Source organism: Cupressus sempervirens, chromosome 11, assembly GCF_028749045.1.
Source record: "Cupressus sempervirens isolate cs-2001-9-10 chromosome 11, ASM2874904v1, whole genome shotgun sequence".
Taxonomy (NCBI): domain Eukaryota; kingdom Viridiplantae; phylum Streptophyta; class Pinopsida; order Cupressales; family Cupressaceae; genus Cupressus; species Cupressus sempervirens.
In genome coordinates this window covers 404,603,637-404,626,497 of record NC_143128.1, presented here as the reverse complement: position 1 = coordinate 404,626,497, position 22,861 = coordinate 404,603,637, and the positions used below count along the sequence as shown (strand labels likewise).

Sequence of the window (22,861 nt, the reverse complement as noted above, 5' to 3'; positions counted from 1 at the left end):
AGAACAGACGAAGAGGAGGTTTTGGCCATCACACGGAAGCAAGCAAAAGTGTACCCTGACCCGACGGAAGAAAAGAAGAGACTGGAGGAAGTGCAGGCAGAGATCTAGAAAGCAATGCAGGCAAAGATCCAGAAAGCAATGCAGGCAGAGATACAGAAAGCAACGCAGGCAGAGAAAGCACACCTGAAGGACACTACTGGTACCTCCGCACGTGACTGCGCAAAACAAAACATTGTACAACAAACATTACAAATCAAGGTACCCGTCAAAATAAATGATCTGCTGCTCACAATGCCTCAACTCCGATTGGCACTCACAAACATCGCTCCCGCTGCTAAATTATCAGGAGAACAAGGAAGGGAGAAGGAAAGTGGAACATGTATGGAGGACCTGATGCTGCTAGCCCTCACATCCGGACGGCATCCGACAGTCATCAAAATGGGAATTCTAGGGACTGTTTTGATAGACACGATCGTGGACGGAGGGTCCAGAGTCAATGTGTTACCAGAGGACACCTAGAAAAGATTGGGATAGCTGACCTTGTGGCCACCTACGTTCCAATTATTAATAGTGGACCAACACAGGATCAAATTGTTGGGAGTCCTCACGGCACAACCAGTGACGATTGGAACACAACCATTCCTGCTCGACTTTGTTGTCATTCCGCTGAAGAGGAGAGGGTACGACGCTATTCTGGGCCATGGATGGTTAGTGCAAGCAAGGGTTAAGCACAACTGGAAGAAGAATACTCTATCAATGGAGCACGGAGGCAGAAGATTCATAATTGACTTGCACATACAAATGGTAGGTGAGGAGGCAGTATCGTCAGACTCAGAAGGTGAAAGCGAGAATAATGACAAGGGGAAGAAGAGAATGGAACCTAATAAAAAGGGAGTATTGAGATTGGAAGTAGGGTTGAGTGAGGATGATCTAGACTCGTTGAACGACCTTTTTCACTAGCAGATGGAGGATTACGAGCTTTTTCCGAGCTGTAATATGTTAAGGTTCAACGAAGGTAAGAAAGAAGAAGGAAATGAATACAGAGAAGTGGAAGAAGGAAAGGCAATTACGGCTGAAGTTGAAGGGAAGAACACATAGTACGAACCCAGAAGAAGGAAAGATCCCATCGTACAACCGCGTAGAAAGAAAGTGTTACGTCGAACCACGGATATAGCAGAAAGGTGTTGGCAGCAAGGAAGACACATCATATGGTCTGCACAGGAAACAAAGAGGAAGGGTTTAATAGAAGCTGTAGCAGTATGGAGTGAGGGTTCTAAAATCAAGAATACAGTTATTGACGACAAGGAGTGGCAGCCCACGGAATTCATGGTACTGAGTGTCGAGAACAAACTGGGCGATATGGAAAACCTGAAGGAGAGATTGTCTAACTTAAATAAACTTTGATGATCGCAGGCACAATGGGCCACAGAGGTGACATAGAATAGACGCAAAGCGTGGCATGATAAACACCTAAAATTGAACAGGTTTTAGCCGGGTCTGTTGGTGTTGAAGTACAACGGTCGGAATGAAATCGAACCAGAAAAATTTAAAGTCAAATGGGTCAGGCTGTACCAGATATGGAAAGTAGGTGATAACGGAGCAATAAAACTATGGGCGCTAGATGGAAAGGAAGTGGCCAATGCAATGAATGGGTTGAAGTTGAATGTTTAAAAGACATAACACAACTCCATGGATGACCAATTGAGAAAAGAACGACTGTAAATATTGTATATATGTAAATACTGTACAAAGTGAAACATAATTTTTGAGTGCCATTGTGAAGTAATAAAGTAATAAAAGATCGGAGTACGGAAGCAATAAAACTAACATAAGACTGTACGGTGTACGGTAAACAAGAAGTACAGAAGGAGAGACTTTGAAGCCTGTACGGCCAGAGCTCATTCAATTCAAAGCAGGAACCCTACAACTGAGGAGGCTGTACGGTGACAACCATACAGTTGGTAGAGAATAGCGTGCAGCTTAGAAAAATACCTGAAAAGGAGTGGGGACGTATGCATAGGCCGTACAGCTAAAGATATATGAAAAGGCAGTCCGTACGGTGTTAAAAAGAAAGGACTGATATTGAAGAGGACCGTACGGCCATCTAGAAAGAAATAGGGATCGATTACAAGGCAAGCCAAGGACCGTACAGCATCAAGGAAGACAAAATATCGAAGTCTAGGCACCGTACGGATTTAGACTTAGAAGATCTGTGGTTGGAGGCCATCGTACAACAATTTAATGCAGCTAGCGCATGGCGAATTCAGTAGCTATTGTATGGTTCAGCACACAATACGTGTTTCAAGTGACCCCACCGTATGGTATATGAAATATCCCCACCATACGCCGATTTCATGATGGGTGACGTACGATATTTTGAAGAGTAGATGGGTTGCTAGATGCAACCGTACGGCCAGTGGAAGAAATTAATATTTGATTTTGACTAGCGTACGACCGTTGGAAGTGTAGCATACGAGCAAAAGGAAGTAGTCAAAAGAGAAGGGCGGAAGAAAGCAGTCGAAAGGGTGAGGAGCAAAAATAAAATAAAAATGATGACAGATTGAAATAGTTTGAAATGAGTAACGTATGAGGGCGAAGGGAAGGGAAAGACAAACAAGTAGAAAATGTGAGTGGTTGGCTGAAAGAGTGTGGGATCGGAAGAAAATCACAAAAATGGTATTTTGTGTGGCTTCAAAAGTGCTGATTTGGTCTTGGCGGTGAGGGGCGCTGCCCCTTGACCCCGCTGGGGGCGTTGCCCTCTAAACCCCCAGTCGGTGTGGTTATCAGTCGTGGGAGGTGTGACTAGTTGATGAGACCTAGAGTTGCTACAGGCATAGTGTGCTAGAGGTGGCAAGATCACAGAGTGAAGCAAGTCCTTGGTAGAGTTGGTGCTCATAGAGAGAAGACAGGTAGAGGTTGGGCAGGAAGCTCGGGAGACATCCGAGAAGGCTTAGGAGGAGATGGCCGACCGACTTGTCACCAAGCAGATTGCATGGGAAATAGAGCAGACAGCCTTGTTAGTGCAACTCGAGGAAAGTGCACGAGGGAGGCAGGAGGTAAAACAACAATTAGCAGCAGCGGAACAACGGTTGGCAATAGCACTACAGGAGGAGGACTCAATGAAGAAGGCTTATGATCAGAAAGAAGTTGAGTGCTAAGAGGTTTTTTTGATGCTGAAAGAAGTATTCGAGGAAAACTCTCAAATCAGAGCTGATTTGAAGGTCCGGACGGACCATGTGTATCAGCTTTGACACAGCCGGTCTTCACAGTCTAAGACACAACCTTCTGTTTCATGATGTATATGTTGTTTTTATGAATAAATGTAATTAGTGTTTTAAGTTTTGTTGTGTTGTCGTCTGGAGACGACTTTACTTTTTTGGGGGGGGATAATGTCGTCGGTAAATATTGTATAGCCAATAGGGTGTGTGTCAGGATGTATCCCGTCAGTATATGCTCCTTCGGGAAGGTTTTTGTTATGTAGCTGACAGACCCCTTCGGGAAGGTTCTTCGAAAAGTATTTATACAACCTCCGGGATCATTGTAATTATCTTATGAAGCATATTGTAATCTCTTTGGCATATGCAAATAAAAGGAGTTCTGTTGTTCTTGTTCATTGTCTGTGTGTATAGATTTCTTTACCCAGTACGGTAAACATTTAGTTCCTATCTTGGGCATCCCCGAAATGGCACATTATTTGTGAAGTCCGCATATTGGAAGCATTGACTAGATGTAACAAGTTAGGATGAGAAGGTACAATCCAATATTTCTGTACATAGGGCATATGGTATGCCAGTACTCCACAAAATATAGTACTAATGGTAATGCCCATTGCTGGTCCTTGAAGAAGAAGGAACCATGAACTTAAATCAGAATCCTCTTCTTTTCAGTGTTATTCTAATTTCTGATATACATGTTGACAGTTTCAAGTTGCCTGAGTTTTGCCCATATAGGCATTTGAAATTATACCTGCCACTTTTATTTATTTAATATGGCATCCTTGCTTTAAGAAAGAAAACCTAATTCTGATGGTATCATGATGCAGCTTGTGAAACCCTGAGATTGCATGCATGGTGAATCAGGTTCACACGTACCACAAGTCCAAATGCAAGATAATTACACATTATATTTTTTGCAGCACTGGTCAAGCAAACATAATGAAATCAACTTTGCTAATGTTATTTGCCGCATGTCAGTTATGTGGAGGATAGCTTCAGTAAGGCATTACCATGAACTTTTAGAAGCATAGGATCATCAATGAGGATGACTTTGATAAAACATTGATGCAGTTAGGAACTCATGAGAATTTTAACCTCCCTTTGTGGGTCAATTGTAAGTGTCGACTCACTGAAGTTCCATTCTCATATGTGGTGTGTGAGATTTTCCTGTATGATGTTACAATGACGATGAGTTGATTTTTGCTATGTAGATAATCCAATTAACTTTAATCCAATACACCATAGCTACACCGGTCCATTATAGTGAAAGGAGGATGATTAAAGACCATGTGAAGTTAGGGAAATTATTGTCATTCATCTTCTTTGAGCTATTATTAAAGAATGCCTCTCACATACCTGATTCCACTCATGGAAGGAAGAGACTAAGTGTTAGGATTATAATGATAGGATGCCTATTAATACAAAGAACTGTTCTTTTGTCTGTACTTTTCTATGCCAAATGGCTTATGAAATATTTAGTTATTTGATTTATGCTACAGGGAACAGCAGGGGTTGCAGTTGCAGGTCTTCTAGGAGCAGTAAGAGCACAAGGCCGGCCAATGTCAGACATTGCAAAACAAAAGATTGTTGTTGCTGGTGCAGGCAGGTAGGATGTCAGAACATAAAAATCCTTTTTGTAAAGAGGCTTCTAATTGATTGAATTTCATAGAGTTTGACTTTTTCAAATGAATGTACATTTGCAATAGGTGGAACCAGTTTCTGCCTATGGTTAGTGAGAAATGGGTTTATGCTGATTTAAATTTATTAGATGTTGAGCTGTAGATTTAATGTTAGTAGAGATTGCCATTTTTAAAATTAAGAACTAAAAATGGACTGGTTCATTGTCTTGTACTTGTTTATCTTTAGGACTGTTTTTTTGAAAATTCTTTACACGGTAGATTTTGGTACATCACTTCCTATTACCTGTACACTAAATTTCCTTATTGAAGATGATTTTTTTAAATTTTGAATTCATTAATGAACAGAAATTGATCATTATGCCTAATCAATACAATGCATTCAAATGAAAGATAGTTTTTCATTGTACAAGCTATGTGGTAGCATTTGATGTGTACAGGTTAATGTTTTTACCAAACTCAGTAATTACAGTCTCGTTTTTCAAAGTCATGCTTTTTGTGTACATCTCATCAGTATTCATTGCATCACATTATTTCAGTGCTGGAATAGGCGTCCTGAATGCTGCCAGGAAGACAATGGCAAGAATGTTGGGTAATACAGATTCTGCATTAGAAAATGCAAGGCACCAGTTTTGGGTGGTTGACGCAATGGTAAGTATCTAATGATATTTCTAAGGTTATTGTTAAGTAAAAGTGTAATATAGTTATGTTGTGACAAATTTGTTATACAGTTTTGCATATTATATGAGTTCTGTCATTCTTACATCTCAGTTGATCAAACAGTGTAGCTGTTTGGACAATGGCAAGTTTCCTTAAAGTCATAAATTGCCATCAATCTATTTGACGGATCTAAAACACTTTGTACCCAAATTTTACATCAAAAGGAAATAAAATATCGGAAAAATCCTAAAAATACCTGAATTTCCACTAACTTAAAATAAAAAAGCTACAAATAATTTTTTCATAAATTGTGGCAATTTTAAAATTAAATACAACATTATCATGAACAATGTTCACACTCAATGTATACTATAGAGTATAGACCTTCATACCACTTAAGTTGTTAGTTCAAGTACAATTTTGGGGTCCAAGTACAATGGTTTATTCATAGTTTTTACTCAATTCAACTACACATTCATAAATCTTGAAGCTCATGAAACATCAAGTGCATCAACCCTATTACTCTCTTCCCATGAGATGTATTCAATTGTGAAAGCCTTGTTGTCCTGCGTTTAATCACCACAAAATGGAGGTAATAGTATGAAACTTTTTCAACTTAGTTTCACATTTCTCTGAGATAATTCATTGTTCAATTGACCAACATTGATCAACCAATTGACCCCAATTTGCATAATGAATCCTTTAACTAAAGGCTTTTGTCAATTCCTTTTCATTTTTCATTTATTAAGCCTACACTTGATTTTTGAAGCATTCAAAGTCCTTAAATGTGTTTTCGAGTGCTTGTTTAGTTTGCTTTTAGTTTTTTGTTTCGTTCAATCTCTTACTTTCGGTTTTCCCTTCAATTTGGTATATCTTAGGGCTCAATCAGACTTGGTAGTCAAAAGATATGATCATATAAGTGCCCAAAAAGTGGACTCTCTAGGTGCAAGTGCATATTAAAAATATGAATGTTATAATTCATAGTCGAGTTTAACTTTTTGGAAAACATAACATAAATTCACTTTATGTTATGTTTTTAAGTTACTTTATCACTTAAATTTATCACTTAAGTGACTTTATCACTATATACTTGTAATTTAATGTTAAGTTTTTCTTTATGTTTCATTTTAAAACATCTAAGTGAAATATTACTTTTTGAATAATATTTGCACATGATATATAAACTATATAGTGTAATTATTATATTTGATCCCCTTAAGTGATGTTACCTCAAAAATCAATTAGACGTGCTAAATTGGTCACTTTGCAAACTGAATATCATGTTTTTTAACATGTTTACATGCAAATGCACTTAAAGAGTCCGACTTTGGCTTGAAAATACATCTGTTTGACATACTAGAGCATATTTCAAATATGTAATGGACTTCCAAGAGTCTGATTTAAATGAAAATTCGATTCTACATGCAAAAGATGCCATATGCAATAGCACTTGGAGAGTGCGATTTTCTCTAGGAAGCCATGTTGCGGACTTGGGAAAATAAAAAAAGTGTATTTTTAAATATGTAATGGGTTTTCAAGACCATGATTTGCATGTAAGTGGCTTTTTCCAGCCAACATGTTACATGTAATGGGCCTTATAGAGTGTGATTTTGCACTACAAACATGTAATGAGATCCCAAGACCCCATTTTTCAACTCCAAACCCATAAACGCGTAAGGCATAACATGTATTGCATATTTTAAATATGTAATGAGGCTGCCAAAGTGCGATTTGCACTTCCAGCCAACATATATGTTCATTTTAAACATGTAATCTCATCCATAGAGTCTGACTTGGCTTCCCAAGACAAAAACATTGACATTCTAAGGCAAAATAACATATGTTATTACATGTTTAGAGTCCGACTATGCATTTGAATGCATGTAATTACCTCTCAAGCCCACGTTTTTAGCTCATTTCTTGCTGAAACGCCTCATGCATTGACATTCTAAGGGCACATTTTTACCAAAAATGCTCAGCAAATCGCATTTCCAGCCCATGCATTTGCATTTGGAGGAGGCGTTTTGGAGTTTAGATGCATGATTTGCCTTGTGAAGATAACGTTATTTACCAAGAACACCAAAAACGACTTGCTTATGTGCATTTGGAGGGCATGCATTTTCCCAAAAACATCCAATTAGATGTATTTCATCAAAACGTTTTGAATCTCAAGGGTTTGCTAACTTTTATTTTGCCTTCTACATGCAAAGCTGCTTAAGTATATACCATGGAGATTATCATTTCCAACTTTGAACTGGTCAAAAGGTACTGAGTTGTTGCATGCATTTGCACTTGGAGAACCAGATCTTGGAGAAGACTTGTTCATTTCAACTTCTCTTTCCTCTATTTTTGGTTCATTGAGCTCCAAGTAAGTAGAAGATTTCAACTTTGCTTATGTTTCTTACTTATTTTGCTACATTATTGCATTATTTGGCTCATCTTTGTCCATTTGTTCAAAGACAACCCATATTGTTGGCAATTTTTCTTTAATTAAGTGTGAAATCTTCTTATTATAAATGCTTGAAAATCCTCAAAACTCCAAAAATAAAATTGTATGTAGAAGAACGTCATGAAGTTTGTCATGTTCGAGTCAATAGCAAGAGGTATGTTTCTGTTCTGCACTTAGTTTTGCTTTTTTTTTGTTGTTTGTTTTGGTCTCTTTTTTGGAAGAAGGTTGAGAATTCCTATCCAAGAATGCGAGTGCATCTACATCCTTTCAGCTTTCATGTTTCATGTCAATCCGTACTTCATCCATTTTCCAACACATGCAATTACATCCTCTGAACTCAATTACATGTTAACCTCAAGTAAAAATGATTCATTTTTACCACTTGTAATTACATCTAGAGAACCGGATTTTGGTAAAGATCACTCTTTTAAATACCAAAGTCGTCATTTTGGACACATTCTTATGCATCCAACTTGCATTCTTGGTCATACAAACAGAAACCCACCCTTGGTCACATGCAACACACTCTTCTAAGTCCTCTTTTGGCCGTTTTTGTCCAAATACATGTGCTTTCCGGATCGTTTCCAGCTATTGCATGTGTTCCATGAGTATCTAAAAAATACTCTGAACACCTTGTTCCTCATAGATATGCCTTTCCCAATCAAAGACTAACACCTCATGGAGCCAATTCCTTCAAATGTATTTACTTTTTGGAATTTCCATGTTGCAACAAGACATGTCCGTGCCATCAAAATCTGAAGGAAAGATGAAATACTAGTATGACAAGGAGCTGGCTCATACGACTACATCTCTCATTTCATCTCCTCTGGATCAACTATCAAATATGAAGATTGGGCACATAGACATGAGTAACATTCATGTAGTGTCTACTTTTCACATGGCTGCCTTGGAACTTGAGTTCGTCTTGGGATGTGCTTGACGTTTCAGCCCAAAGACAAAAAGCAATCAAGATTGCGGATGCCTTCTTTTAATTCTTTTTGTTGCTTAAAGGTTTCCGGTTGCAATCACTCTTCACCCATAACTTAATGAGGCACATGTGGGCATGGATTAGCATTAGTGATTGGTCTATGTACAAGATGGTATTTCAATCTATTAATATTTGTAAGAACCCCTGCTGGTTCTAACTCTAACAAACACCAAATTACCTTACTTTTCAGATGTTTGACATTTTGTCAAACACTTTGCAAGTTTGCATACAAGCTCTATCAGGCTGTCTTTTATTTTCAGATTAATTTTGCTTGCTTGGATCAGTTTCAAATAAAGTTAAACGCTTGCAAATGATTACTAAGATATCTAGGCAATGAACTAAATTGCAAATGCAATCTTTTTTGTGTTTTTTAATGCATGCATATGATTTCTACATTAAAAATGTGCACATACAACCAATTGACATTTTCATAAACATTTGGCATGCAGTCCAATAAGTTGTCTATGAGCAATTTAAATATCGCATTACATTGAACATACGACATGCAATTAAATACTCTTTATTGCTTGCAAACTTTAGGACAATACTAATATGAGTTTGGCCAAGACTCTTGGGTTTCAATATTTCTCCAAACAATACCACAATCTGCTATCGATGATCATGTACAGCTGTACCTGGAATGACAATGCAGCTAGAATGGAGCCCAAAAATGGATAGTAGCTCTCAGAAAATACCAAACACAGTCCATACATGGCTGCGATCTAATAAAGAAATTCTTCAGCCATTGCAAACTATGCTGGAAAATAATGAAGCATTTGAACCCTTAATTCTACAAAAAAGAAATTCATTCTTGACCTTTGGATGAAGCCAATGTCTGGGATGATTTGTTGGGTGTTTCATCAATTCGCTATGCTGAATAACTTAGAAGAATTCACAATTCATCCAACTTGTAATCTGAAACCCTTGTCTCCAATCTTCTCTTCACACAAATCAATCATATCAAATGCATAATAGAATGTCTTATGTTTTCTCTCCAAGGCTCTTTTATAATAATGAGTTAACTTTAATATATCATTAATAAAGCACACTTTTAATCAATGAGTATTGATTACTCATTATCCTCAATATGGCCCTATTTTATTATAAAATTAAAATATAGTTTTATAATATAACTCAAATAATTAAATATCAATAAAAGCTTTTAAAATCTTAATATCTCATTGAACTCATTAACTTGACAAACTGTTTGAACCTGGGTGTCAATTACTGTATCCTCTATCCATATGATTACCTTACTAAAAATAGAAATGGCCCTTATTGATCAACCTTGGACTTACTAGAAATTGTAAGTATAGAAAATGAAACCCAAACAAGTCCATTTTGAGCCAAACAAAGACCAAGCTAGAGCATATTAAATTCTGGAGAAGGCAACAACCTCCATTAACCGAGCCTCTGCCTTAGAAGACCCTCTATCAATAATAATTAGCCTACGGGGGTCACAATAATAGGTTACTCTCTCAAACTCCGATACTCATGAAAATGGGGATATTACAATGCCTCCTCCATGATAAGTTATTTTGCAATGAAAGAAAGTCACTTATCCTTCCTTTTACCCAATGGTAGCTATAGCATGTTTCCAACAAGTGTCCCTTCTAATTGGGATTCATGACATTGTGATAAGGACAATTTGAAATTTTTTAGGATTGCTTCAATAATGTACAAATAGAAAAAAAATCAATATTTGTGATTTATAAGGAAATTGATAGAGAAAAATCTATGGTTTGCAACTATAAAATTAGATGTTTTCAGAAAGAAAACCTATGATCTGTCTAACAAAAAAATCCAAGACAGCTGGGGTTTGTTCTTTGATCCTACCAAAAAATAAATAAAAGAGAAACAAGAAATGTAAAAGAAATTAAATATTTGTTTGAAAAAACCTTCAAAATATAAATTTACATCTAAAATCCAGTTGGAAATCAATATTGAGCTCTTACCAATCCTTTGTAGAGACTTGTAGATGCATCAAATGTAGCTGCAACCTTGCCCAAATGTGATTCAACAATCAATATTTTCTCAAATTGTTTACTAGTCTCCCTTCAGTGCAATCCAAATTTAGATCACAACTCTCTTTTCTTCTTTTTCTTTGGTGTGAAAATGTGAAATATCCCAAATGGATATTGACCTAATTTTATCTCAAGATAATTCTCAGAACATAAACATATGAAGATGCATTATAGACCAACAATATAAACCAGTATATTCTCATATAATACCTTAAAATATGTTATTGCATTATACTTCAACAATACGATAACTAGCATTCAAAATCCAATTTTAAACATAGTTTTATAGTCAAATTGGAATACTAAGAAAAGAACCTATAAGCACATGTGAGACACTTGATGTGATGTCTCTATGGACAATGGGTTTGCGTCCACTATCTACCAGTACAAGGGTTTACATCTTCAAGTTGGATGAAAGCTGAAGCTTTCCAAATATCTCTCTCAAGAGAGAAGCTGAAATCTGAATCATAAACTAAGCATAGAGAAATGAACTTCTCCTTTTAAAGACCCAACCTGTGACTCTTCAGCTCCTGTATTTTCGTCCTTGGCTCTCATGCCAACTCATCTCTTACTCACTCTCCTTTAATTTAAAATTGACTTAATAATCCTGTATTAAGTCCTCAAAGGTCATATATGGGGTTGGCCTATCAATTTTTAATGTCCCAGAAAAAGGGAACATTACAAAATGAAATGAAGTTACTTTTACACTTGAGGAAATATAAGGGAAAAAATAAAGTTATAATATTGATGTTTCTTTTTCAATTTTTCATCTTGGGTTACACGACCAAGTCTTCAGCTCTCAAGACTTGCCAAGACTTTGCAAGTCTGGTGATGTGCCTAGTGGGTGTGTCGCCTTGGATTCACAAAGTCTAGTTGCTTGCTAATATATCATAATCATAGTTTGCAAACTTTGCAAGTACTCTTAGAGTTGTCGAGTACTCTCAACTTTAACTATCACATTTTTATAGATGTAAAAAAAATATAGGTAAAAATGTCAATGCAAGTAAAATGCTGGTTAAGATGCATTTTTCATATGATGTTAGTGCTATAAAACTATGCATTTTCTCTATGGAGATGTCAATTTGTAATTTAACAAATTTTGTAATTGGATACTACAAAAAATATGTCTCTTTAAGAGATTTTAATTTTTAGCACTTTCTAAGTTGCTAAGTTCTTGACGAGTTTTTGTCGAGTATATGCCGAGTTTTTGTTGAGTTGAAAATTTTGGGCTTGCCAAGTACTCGCTGAGTCCGAGTCTGCGAACTATGATCATAACCATTGACCAACCTTTCTTATATTTGTCACTTACATTCCTATTTGAAATTCAATTGGAATTTGCCATTTTGGAGGTGAGATATCCTCCCTAATCTGCTATTTCTCCAATCAGGTAAAGCCTATTTGAGACCTAATTGGACAATATCCCAAAATATCCTTCCTTGAAGATCAGTGACACCATTCATGCTTGGAACGACAGACATACGCAAAGCCAGCGATGTCATATCAAGAACATTTCCATGTGGCATTGGTGGAAGTCTAAGACAATTACTAGCAATATATGTTCAAAGTGATTTGCATCATAGTTATTTAACTTTTCCAACTTTCCTTTGCACCTACATTCAAGTATAATCAGGCTGCAGATTGAGCATCAACTTGCAAATAGATTGAAGTCTGATTGGCGACAACCCTCTATTAGAGGTCAGAGACACCTACATCAATCAGTGCACAGATAAATGTTGTACAATGATTGAGTCTGTGGCAATATTCTTCTATGCTAATTCTGATCCATTCATTCTAAGGTGACTTGCATCAGCAACTTATATCTATGTCTGTGCTCTTCTCATCGTCTTGCATAAATCTGACCACAACATCAATGAGAAGCTCGTACATTTGAATCATGCAGCTTCATTCATATTGACCAACTTTAATCCATAGTGACACTTTAATCTGCTGTGACTTCACAAGTGCATATCACAAGCACATACAATTGAGATCGAGAGCCTACTTCTGGATTTTGGGCATTCACAGTTTAGCAACACATCCTTCATATCAATCCTTGGCACTTTAGATTAGCAACTCCATTATTTGTTCAGAACTATTATCACATTATCCCTCTTCACCACTCCCAATGCAAAGCCATTGTTAAAGGACATGGTGCAAGGCACAAGAGCACCTTCTTAGTTGTTATCATCATTGGCAAATAATCTAAATACAAATCTCTGAATTGCTGGTCCATGATTGTGCATTTTGTCTACTTGTTTCTTGTTTGCATGCTTGGGATATTTCAGTAAACCCCTTGATCACAGCAACGGGTCTCTATTCTCATTGTTGTTGGAACAATATGAGGGTTGCATAGGAGAAATAGATGCAAACTGATTGTATCAGAAGCTTCACAATAAAGATAAGACCAAAGGAAGCAAACGTATTCCCTGCAAAGTCCTTGGCTGTAGAAACTAAGGCTTAGCATCATCGCATTAAAATTTTGATTGCCCTATCAGAGCCATTGGACCTGATAATCACTTGAAGATTTACAAGCCGAATTTGAACTTAATGGTCCAATGCGAAAGTGGTCCACATCATAGGACAATAAGCCTCTAATGCGATATGTTTCCGTATTGCATTAAAATAGGTTAGTTCATATATTAGTTTAACAAATACATGATAGTTTACAATTTTTAGTTGGGAAGTTACATTCCCATAGGTGGTTATTCATGGGAATATAAGGCTTTATAAGCCTTATGAATGTAATGGAAAGTGTATCCAATGCAAATCTGAATACAACTAGGTTTGAATTATCATCAGTTTACTTTATTTGTTTTGTAATTTGGTATCGAAGCAAGGTAAATTGTCAACTTGTGATGTAGGGTGTGATTAAGACTAAAATGCATGGAGTTGACAAGGCACGACATTCCATTCTCCATGTTTTATGAAAAAACCTTGTTGGTTTTTTGAAAAAAATTGTTAGAGCAATTTTTTAGGTTTAGCTTTTTTTTAAAGTACAAACATTCTCCCATATCATATTTTTTTCCTATGCAGAATTTTAAACCCAGTCTATACAAGTTGTGGGGTTTTTTCTTCGTTGAAAAATGTTTTTTGTATAAGAATTCCATGTGTCTGTGACGAGTTTTGTGTAGGCATTGGTTTTGGGCATCAAGATGTTTTATACCTTTGACAATTATGGATGATTTTCTTTCTCAAAGACAAGGGTTTTCACAACCATTTGAGCCATATGTTGCTCGTATTTTGGCAGAACCTGCAACTACTTGCAACAGGATTCCATGATTTGCCAATTTATTGTAAAGCTTGGGACAAATTTGGAGTTTTTGTGGCTGTTTGATTCACTGCCTCTGTACGTGGCTTTTTCTCCTCTTGCAGCCAACATTTTTTTTTGTAGTTTGTAACTCAATTTTCAGTTGCAACTTCTCTTTTTCTTTTTGTGTGTTACTCACACTTTCTAGGGTTTTGACTTTGTTTACGTTTTCCCCACGACAAATTTTCTCACTTGTGGCCTTTTTTTGGCTTGGTTAGAGTCAAAGATCCAAGCAATGTTTGTGGTGCATGCATTGGGTACATCCTCATTGGCTTCAGTTTCTTTGCCAAGGATATTGGTGTTATTGGATAGAAGGGTCATGTATTTTTGTGGTTGGGTGTTTATAAATTCTTCCACTTCAAAACATTAGATGGTTTTAATAATTTTTTTTTTCATGTGTTTTAATAGTATTCTAAAAATAAATGTTGGGTTTTGATCAAATTTTCATTTAAAAAAATTATGTTTGGTTTTGATTAATTTCTTATTTTAAAAAATAAGGTTTGGTTTAGATAAAATTTTCAACTAAAAATTATCTTGTTTTGATCAATTTTTTGCCTAAAAAATCATATTTGGTTTCTTGCAATTGTTTTGGATCACACCTAGAGTTGCTAGGGAAACAATTTGCACAAGGGCTTGCTGATTTTTCCTCAAAATCATGGTTTTAGTTTCATCTTGGTGCCTTTGGCTACTGGGAGTGGTACCTTTGTTTCCTTGCTTTCCAATATTAGGTTGGGAAGTTTGTGGTTATCTTGGTCATTTTCAAAAGTATTGCAGAATCATGGATAGTCTCAACAGTAGGCTCTTTTGCAAAGCCCTCTAAAGAGAAGGGGGCAGCCTTCTATACATTTGCCTAATGTAACTGATCTAGCAAGTTCCTATAGCCAAGGTTGGTTAGCTCATCATTGTGACCCTCATGAGTTGAGAATGAGATTTAAGGGTTCGAGTTGTAGACTTGCTATTTATAGTAAGTCTAATTTTGGATAGTCTATTTTGGCAGTGCAATGGTGACGCAGTTGGTTGGTCATCATCTGCACAAGGCATTCATATTTATTGATTGTTTAATGAAGCTTCATTATTATTAATGCTCTTTATCTTATTATATGTTCTAAAATGGTATTGTGAAGTTGAAGCTTCTTAAGTGAAAGGTATATAGTTGAAGCTAAGTTGCATAATTAGGATTATAAATATGACTCCCATTATGAGAAATAAATTATCCATTATAGTTATTTGCCTTGATATTTTATGTGAGGGTTTGGTTATGAGTTATGCATTTAATCCATAGTTGAAGTATTGTGGATTCAAAATCTGAGAATTGACATTCTAAAATTTGGAATTCTCCTTACTCTGATGACTATTTTTGGGAGATGTTTTTGGAGTTGGGAGTTGGTGATTTTAATTTCTTTTCATCAATTATAACTGGCTTGCAATTCGATTTTGTTTCTGCATTTCTCACTCCACACTTCTTGTCATGAACATGGGTTATTGTGAGGCGCATTGGGGATTTATTTGCCCTACTGAGTTGACTGTTTGCATTGGTTTTGTTTTTAAAATAACAAAAAACCCTTTTGAAGCATTCTGCAAAAACTAACATGTAAACCAAATTTCTTTCCCCAGACTACATTCAACCATTTATCAAGAAATTTACGAGATGGTAAAGCATTAATATCTAGACAAACAAACAATATAGCAATATTTTTCAAATGACTTTGTTCCGCTCTAACTTCTTTAACCATATCCTCATTGGGAGACAAGGTTAGAGTTTTGAAACCATCAGAAGGATTCCTACCATCTTTTTCTTTAGGAGTGGCTCCGCCTCCATCTCCGGAATTCTGTCTATCTCCATGGGTTGGGGATCTTCCCACTCCATTAGAACACTCTAAAACCGCTTTCTTTTCAAATTTACCCTGAAAACAAGTAGAAGCGGGACAAACTAAAACTGAAACATCAGCAAGAACTGCTCTATAAGAAGGCTTTTCATTCTTCTTCTCAGGGCCTGTACTACCAATGATACCCTCATCAAGGCTTTTCTTTCCATCATTGTTAGAGCCCTCTGGTTTATCACTACCCGAAATGTTTGCATCAGACTGTATCTACTGTATCTCATCATTTAAACACATCACATCCTCACCCAGAGGATCACTTGCAGCATTATTGTTTTTGTCAATCCACTCAGACTCACATGTGTGAGCCAATGAAGGGGCCAAACAGACCTAACCAAACTGGCACAAAAGAAAGAAAAAACTATTTTGGGAAAGGGCAAACAAAACAGTAAACAAACTTAAAACACCCCCACAAGAGTTCACAATGACATGACATGCATAAACGAAAAGGACAAAGCCCAACAAGGACATGCAGAGCCACCGAGGCTAATTGGTAATGCCGCACAAACTCTAATGAGTTGTATCCGTACGGATTTGCGGACCGCCTCCCCAATTCCCGTTGTCTCTATCTTTAAATCTGTTTTTGAAAAAATGTTATGACATTATATATTTATTTGTAATGTTATTGTTTTGTTTATGAAACACAAAAATAAATTTGGAATATCTAAAACTTCACTTACTATTTTATTTAATACTTAAATGAATTATATGATTTTATTTTTCTAAATTTACAAATCAGATAAATTATTTACTTTGCACTCAGTTATATAGTTATTTCAAAATTATCTTGTACTATTTTGGGATTGATTAATAAAATACAATTTAAATGATTTTGATGCAATAGGTTCTACTTCAAAGTCACATAATACTATTTTTCCTTGATAAATGTTTACTAGTTTAACAAATACTTTAGTTTTCTTGTGGATATAACTTCACCACAATTTGAATTGTATGTGTTTTACGCAACAAAATTGTTCAAATGTTTGATTTGTTCACCAAATTATTGTCAATTTTTCCCTGAGCTTGTAGGTGAGTCCCAAATTTTTATAATTTTTGGGCCAGCCGAGTCATTGCGACTCTGAGTTTTTCAACTATAGTTTACACAATGAAGGCTGACATAATAAAGAATAATTTCTAATCTTTTCTTGAGAATAGATGCCTGAAGTCATACTCTGTCTAGCAGGAAACAATCATTTGCATGAATACGATAGAAAATGAGAGAACATTGTGTACTTTGATATATTGGTCAGTGATAGCCTTCCATCACCTGTCTACAACAGTTGTTTTGACTTCTTGTATGCATGCCTGTCTTTTCTGTTGTGTTTATTGTCAAAAGGTAGCAGAACAATGTACTATTTCCTTGGTTTTGCAATCAATCTAAAACTGAAATCCTATTTCCTTCCATCATTGTGGTAAAATACCACTAGTATTTGGTCTGTGACAACTGCCATATTTAAATGAAGTTGGATAACATTAGTTGCAGTCCTGGTGTTGTACGTGATTTTTCTTTAATTGATATTTATGAAATCTGCTCATGCATATGATAATTCTCCTAAAGTTCGAAGAGTTCATCAATAACCTTAATTGGATTTCCTTTTATGCAAATATAATTCTATTTTACATGACTAGTAATGTGAAACTGATAGCTTTTCTGCCATGGAAAAAGGGTTTGATTACAGAGGAGCGGAGAAACATTGACCCCGATGCCGCACCATTTGCCAGAAAAGCTGAGGGACTAGGCCCTCTAGGTTTAAGAGAAGGCTCCAATCTTGCTGAAGTGGTATATTGTCATGCTTCTTTTTTTTGGAAATTCAGAATGCATATGTAGTCTCTGACAATCAGTGTTTGTGATGAAATGTTTGAAGTTCTTTGGCATTTATGATTGTTCAATTGCATTTGGGTTTTAATTACTCCCCATTACCATTACATCAATTATTGCTTAGAAAGATGAAATGATATTTTTAATCCCATCTTACATTTCTAAGTTATTGGGTAGTTGATAATTCAATGAATATGTGGTTCACTGTCTTGTGGTTCAGTCATAGATTGATAAACCTGGGTTAGCCTGCTTACCAGTGTCATGAAATTGAGAACAGTTGTGGAAAAATATTTTGAATGCTGAATCAATTTTAAACTAAAATATGAATTAAGGAATTGTATTTTATGAAAAAGAATAAGGAAAAAATTTCTATAAAATTTACTTGCAACATTTTCACACAAGCCTTTAGTAATTCTGCTTAAGTTTCGATCTTTATGTAAGTGATTTTTTTTAATCATCAACAGGGTAGATTGTTGCTAATTAGCATGGCATCACTTGAGCTCTTTTGAATGAGACGAAAACAATGTTTTTCCCTCTCACATCCTTTTCTTATCTATGTGGTGAAAACAAGGACCACATAGGTAGAAAACATTTTCTATTTGTTGTTCTTTCTCCTCGTTCTACCCAATGAAGTGTATACAAGTAGCAACAAAATAGCTTGGTTTGTTTTGCATGTGCTGAGGCCTAATTTGACAAATACATTACGATTTTTAAGCTTAGCAATTTACAAAATCTCAACTCAAACACTTTACAAGAGGCTTCTGGCCATGCATTGTCATAATTTTATTGGAGCAATTGTCTTGAGGGTTGATAAATCTAAGTAGTAAATCTCATAAGACTTACAGCAATTTAATCAAATCATTCCATACTTTCTGTCTTTAAATGTTTCATGAACATGTTTTGTTAATTTTTATGTCAAGTCTCTCAAATTTTTAAAGTTCTTCAAAACAAACGATCAATTTTCACTTTGTGACATTACAACTTAAATGTGTAATTTATTACAAGTTCTATGATCAAAGCTTCTTTAAACAAATTTGTAGATAATAAATCTTGAAAACATCCAAACCTTATTTTTCAATAATATTCCTTGGTAACCCACTGTTTTTTGTGACGAGATGATCTTTCACTCTGTAGATCAATCAGTCTTCAAACCAGAGTTTTTGATGTTTCCAATTTAGTAGATCGCAGAGTTTTGGCCTAGATTACCATTTCTATTGAAAACAAGTGAGGCTTTTAGGGGCATTTTTTGTTTTGATTGGGATCCTGCAAGTTAGGAAAAATTGTAATCACATTAATAGATTTCTTTATTCAGATTATGGGTATCTCAACCATAGGAGTAATAAGATAAGGTAATTTGTTGAGGTGTCTGAGAGATCCCTACCCTAGGCCCATGAGCGGATATATGATCCCTCTTGGCCTTGCGTGCATGTGTCATCCATATGAGGCGGAGTACCTAGTGAGGTTTCTTATAACAGTTCCCCTCAATCTTTCCATTTCTATACAGCTTTCCATGATTTAATATTTTTAATACACTCACTTTCCATGATAGAGAGCACAAGGAGCATTTGCAATAGGGTGCTCTGGAAGTCCATTGTTTCCAAAGCCCAAACGCAGTACCATTTTCCCCCCTTTGGCCTTAAGGGACTTTCTAGTCATATGCCATGAGGTAGCATATCTAGAAGATAACTCTGTCACTGTTCTCTAACATGTAATTCCTCATTTCCCTTATCATGGCTGATTACAACAGTCAGAGTAAAAACATTCATAACATCTTATACACATTTCCTATATGAAGCCATTCCTGAATTAGCAATATATCTATTATGCTAAGTTAGATAATCATTAACTGTATACTATTTCAGAGCTATGCACAGTACACAGAATTATCATATTATGTATGGATGCCCACAATACAATATATAATTCCTTTTAAAGTCCACAATTTAGAGTTCGTACTGTAACTATATTTTCTTTTCTTATGATTCAATTTCATTTTCTGATTTGATTTTATTCTTATCTTCTCAGATGCATGACCACCTAGGTCTCGTAACAATCACTTGTATGACTGAATATTAGTTTTATATCAAATCTCTGCTTGACTAAGTGACTTGCCTGTTCTCCCCTGGCCATCTTGTCCTCATTTTTATCAGCCTTTATTTTCCTTAAACTTCTTCAAAGGATGCAATCTTTGGAAAGGATGTTTCTTCAAATGTCACATTGTTAACTCTATATTCTGCATGAGTTGGATTATTATATATTTTTGAATTTTGTCAACTTCACTGTTGAAATCATGTTAATCCCATCATTAACTAAACACATTAATCATCGTCCTTGAAATATAATCAATTTTTTTTTTGATTGATGTTAGTTGATCCTCTTATGAGTGCAATTTGTGATTATGAGACTATATGTTGTCATGAATCCTAGGACTGAAGTTTGATGTTGGGTATTTCTAGTTTAGCATGTATATCTGTCAATGGCCACTTAGTAATTATGATATCAACATACTGGGATGCGAAATGAAGAACATTTATGATTTTAGACGTGCCAAATATGACCAAACCTTGCTGAGAAACTCTTTGGAAATGTGGCGATGTGAGTAACCTCTTCCGTTGGCACAACTTTGAAGAATAAAAGATTTAGCACCATAATATCTGCGTTGAAAGGAAAAGTCATCTGCTTGGTATTCATGAGCTGTTTGGGCTCTTTCTATTTTGACATTCCATCGTAGCTGGTTGCACATATGCATAATACTCAGTATTCTTCCTAAAGATGCTGCTCAATAGCTAAGTTATCCAGTTCACTGGAAATGCCTTGCAGACCAGCAGAATTTCAAACTAGTAGCTGATTCTGGTACAATTTGACAGCTGGTCTGAGCAGATTTAATTTTTCAACTACCTAGTTCAAACCAACCCATTTGTCATTTGTAACCTAGTAGAGCAATCGCTAATTGGTCGAATTGAAGTCGAACTATATAAATTACATTGATTTCCTTTCTTATACTCTTAAGTTATATTGGTATAAATGTTGTCAGGATGTTTGAGATAGGTTTTAGCTTCAGAGGAGTTAAAATTTAGATTCTAGATTTTTGGGGTTTTCAAAAACTCCAAACTTAGCCAATTTCAAGATTTCAACATGCCTTCAGTAGTGTTATCTCCCACAACCTGTCATTTCTTTTTGAGGTCAAATTGAAGCTAGAACAAGGATCTTCTAATGATTCTAATTCATTTCCTTGAAAATCACTTGGTTTCAATTTTATATTCTTGACAAGCTTAGCTCAATCACTTGCTCACACCCAAGACAAACATTGCTTTTCAACAAGCCAAAATTGCTCAAAGTCACTCTCGGACTCGAAGACTTGGAAATTGCTACCACCTAAGACCATCTAAGAGGCAAAGACTCTGTAAGATTGTTATAAGCTAGGGTTGTCATTGCACCAAGAGATCGACCTATCAATGCCCAATACAACCGCTAGACTTATAGAACATGGGTGGTGATTAAGCCATGTGACAAATCTCGAAGGGGAACGTTGGTGGTTAGCCCAACAATTGATCCGTTAGCATTACCCTTACTGTTACCCAAGGAGATTTGAACCAATGGCCAAGCTCTGATGCCACTTGCTACAAACTAGGGTTGTTGTTACATCAAAATATCGACTTATCAATGCCCAATACAACCATTAGACTTATAGAACATGGGAGGTGGTTGGCCATGTCACGAATCCTGAAGGGAACGTTGACAATTAATCCGACAAAGACCACCTAAGACTACCTCAAACATGTTGCCAAGAGAAACATCTTTAAAAGGGAAGTGATGAAGATGAAGAAGAAGAAGAATATCAGTAATAAATTTTTAATCCGTTAGTTGAACTTCAAAAATTGACACCTGAACTTGATGTTATGATTTAATTTTAATGTTTTGAATCTTTGATGTTGAACTTTGAAGTATATGGTGCTATGATGGTATGATCATATTTAATGATGTTATGATTACAAGTTTATGGTGATTATGTTGTTTAAATATTTTTATGATACTATGTGAAGTCTTATAGAATGAGACAATTTTTTGAATTCATTTAGTGATTATGAATGTGTGTTATAGACAACGTTATTACACACATATCAAAGTCAGATCTGGCCTTGAACTTTTTCAGTGTGATGAGTTGAAGTTCGAATTCCATAGCTTTGGCTTTGTGTATAGTGGTTAATGCATACTTACTGATCTACAAAGGATTTGTGGAGGAGATCCCAAATCCATGCTTGTATTGACAGAATTGATATGTCTACACTGTCATGAGCTGCCCTGCTAACTCCACAAGAGTTATCCTATCAGTGGAATAACTTGGCAAACTCTATGGTTCTCCTTCAAAGTAACGAACTCACATGTAAGTGAAAATTGGACATTTTAGGAATATGCATCCATAGTGATTTACTTTCTCCCATGACTCATCTGATACCCTCCTTGTTGCCAACTCCTTGTTGAAAAGGAACTTGAAACACCCATAAAATGCATCCTGCACCCTTTTATAGTGGTGCTCTACATGAGAGTGAGCTCATCATAGTAGTTCCAGATGGGGACTAGGGATTGGTCTCCCTTGGTAGAGTCTTGACAACGTCCCCATAGTTGCAGCGATGTAGACTAAGTACGAATTCATGTGAAATGAGAATGACGTCTTGACATAAACTGACTGCTCACATAACGCTATACTTATGATTTCACCCCACTAGATGGGTTCTTTGTGTTCAAGAATTTGATAGATGAATTTGTACATCCATATCTTAAAATGGTTGGATTTTTTGAGACCATAGATCCTTCTTATAAGGGTTATTAGGTCATTGAACTCTTGGGAGAAATCAGATTTGTGTGTTGTCCTTGGCCATCT

The 22,861-nt window shown here is 35.9% G+C and overlaps 1 protein-coding gene across 1 annotated transcript in view; it reads left to right on the top strand.

The window, feature by feature from the left end:
* The window catches only part of LOC149529877 (NAD-dependent malic enzyme, mitochondrial-like), a 262,335-nt gene that overhangs the window by 178,589 nt on the left and 60,885 nt on the right, over positions 1–22,861 (top strand). The window contains exons 9-11 of the mRNA XM_089810059.1: positions 4,715–4,821; positions 5,392–5,503; positions 17,827–17,940. Of these exons, the coding sequence (XP_089666185.1) occupies positions 4,715–4,821; positions 5,392–5,503; positions 17,827–17,940 (333 nt within the window). The remainder of the gene's footprint in view (positions 1–4,714; positions 4,822–5,391; positions 5,504–17,826; positions 17,941–22,861) is intronic.